Raw genomic sequence first — 1,592 nt, forward strand, 5'->3', positions numbered from 1 at the left:
TGTATTTAAAATGCACTGTGCCATTCATTATGTGTTGCATTGTCGAGCTTGGGGGGAGCGTGGGGTATGTGAGCTTCCTCACTTTTTTTTTCATTTATAATGATTAAAAATTACATTTTCAGGAAAGACTTCCCTCTAATCAGAAGTTATTCAATGAAATTATTAGTTGGAAATGATAGACACGTAACTTCCTAAGAATATTTATTTCCTTATATTAAGTTACAATTCTCAGTAGATGAGTTCCTTATAAGCAGGTTTTAATGTAGTAGACACAGTAGAGGAGTTTTATGAGTTACTGAATCGTGTCCTTTGTTTAAAGTTATAGTTGAATTTGACTCCGTCCCAGCTGGTTCCATCTTTCTGACGACAAATAAATGTCATAGGAAATATGAAGTTTAGAGCCCAAAAATTACCAAAAACCGACACAAAATTAGCATTGACGGAGTTTGTATTCAAGACTGAAAGGCCTTTCATCATTTCAAACAGAGTCACACCTTTGTAAATGGAAACAATTTGGCTCGGGAAGAAGATGATACCCAGTATTCCAATGGCAGTCTCTGTGTAAATATGGATAATCATTATAGCAATGTGGGACTGCATCGTCCCAAATAGACCTCTGTATATAGTGACCGGAAGTAAGAAGTCTGTCCACACGGCGTCAGGCCAGTAGAACAGACGGAGATAGGAAGTCGTCAATATCACACCTCCCATACCTACAATGGTTGCGTAAAACGTTAGTACCACAAAATATCGCTGATTATAATGTCCTATACATTTCCCTAAAACAAAGCAGTGATGGTCCCTCTTCAGAATGCACACATTACAGATCTTACAGTGATGAGCTCGTGGCGGAATCATCATATCACATTTATCACAATACCGCCACGGAAGTCCGCCGTCATCTGGCAGGTGCCCGTTCTGGAGTAGAATCTGATCAGGAGAACTCTTACCGTGTTCACTACTTCTATGATCCTCTATAGTGGCCCTTGTTTTTACATAAGTTGAACTACAAATGGAGCAACAGAACAGGTTCAGAAGTGCCTCTGTTATACAGAAGAGATAAAGGACCTCCACAAAGTGCTGTGTCTTGTCCGTGAACTCATGAAGAAGGTAAGGGAAGAGATGATGGCGGGCTACATACCACTGTGTTGGTGCCTGGAATGTCCACAGACCCCAGAACACATACATCATATAGCGAGATCTTTGTCCGTCCCGCTTCTTTAGTTCGTATTGCTGACGTAATTTGTCCATCAACGTAACAGGTTCTTCGTACTGACCGTGTATATCCAGCCGCACACTTCTAGATACAGCCATAGTACAGGCTGTGAAAAAAGGATATATTTAGTATCAGCAAAAGCTTATACAGCTAAGTTTTCAATTCTTTACATTGAAATATTTATTGGTACACTATACACTAATAATCAAAGGCAGACCAATTCCAAGAATTATTTTCACTTTGGCTTTGAAAAAGGTTGAAATTGATAAAAATTAAAAGCTGACTTTGCAAGTTCTCTTTGTTTATTATAAAAGGTTGTGGCAAGCGACGTCCAGCATTATATTTCTAATGTAATTTCTGCTGAAATTGTGCGATA

General features: G+C 38.9%; 1 protein-coding gene across 1 annotated transcript; it reads right to left on the reverse strand.

Annotated features, from left to right (window-relative positions):
- Positions 1–285: 285 nt before the first annotated feature.
- On the reverse strand, positions 286–1,314 carry LOC133186943 (palmitoyltransferase ZDHHC22-like). The gene has a single exon (XM_061322327.1). It carries the CDS (start codon positions 1,312–1,314, stop codon positions 286–288), a length of 1,029 nt encoding a protein of 342 aa, XP_061178311.1.
- Between the last annotated feature and the right edge of the window lie 278 nt (positions 1,315–1,592).

The sequence above is a fragment of the Saccostrea echinata genome, unplaced genomic scaffold (genome assembly GCF_033153115.1).
Source record: "Saccostrea echinata isolate AGI-Se365-2 ecotype Australia unplaced genomic scaffold, CSIRO_AGI_Sech_v1 ptg000014l, whole genome shotgun sequence".
NCBI lineage: Eukaryota > Metazoa > Mollusca > Bivalvia > Ostreida > Ostreidae > Saccostrea > Saccostrea echinata.

Excerpts from the sequence above, each read along its gene's own strand:
- LOC133186943 (XM_061322327.1), bottom strand. The coding sequence starts at position 1,314 with ATGGCTGTATCTAGAAGTGTGCGGCTGGATATACACGGTCAGTACGAA.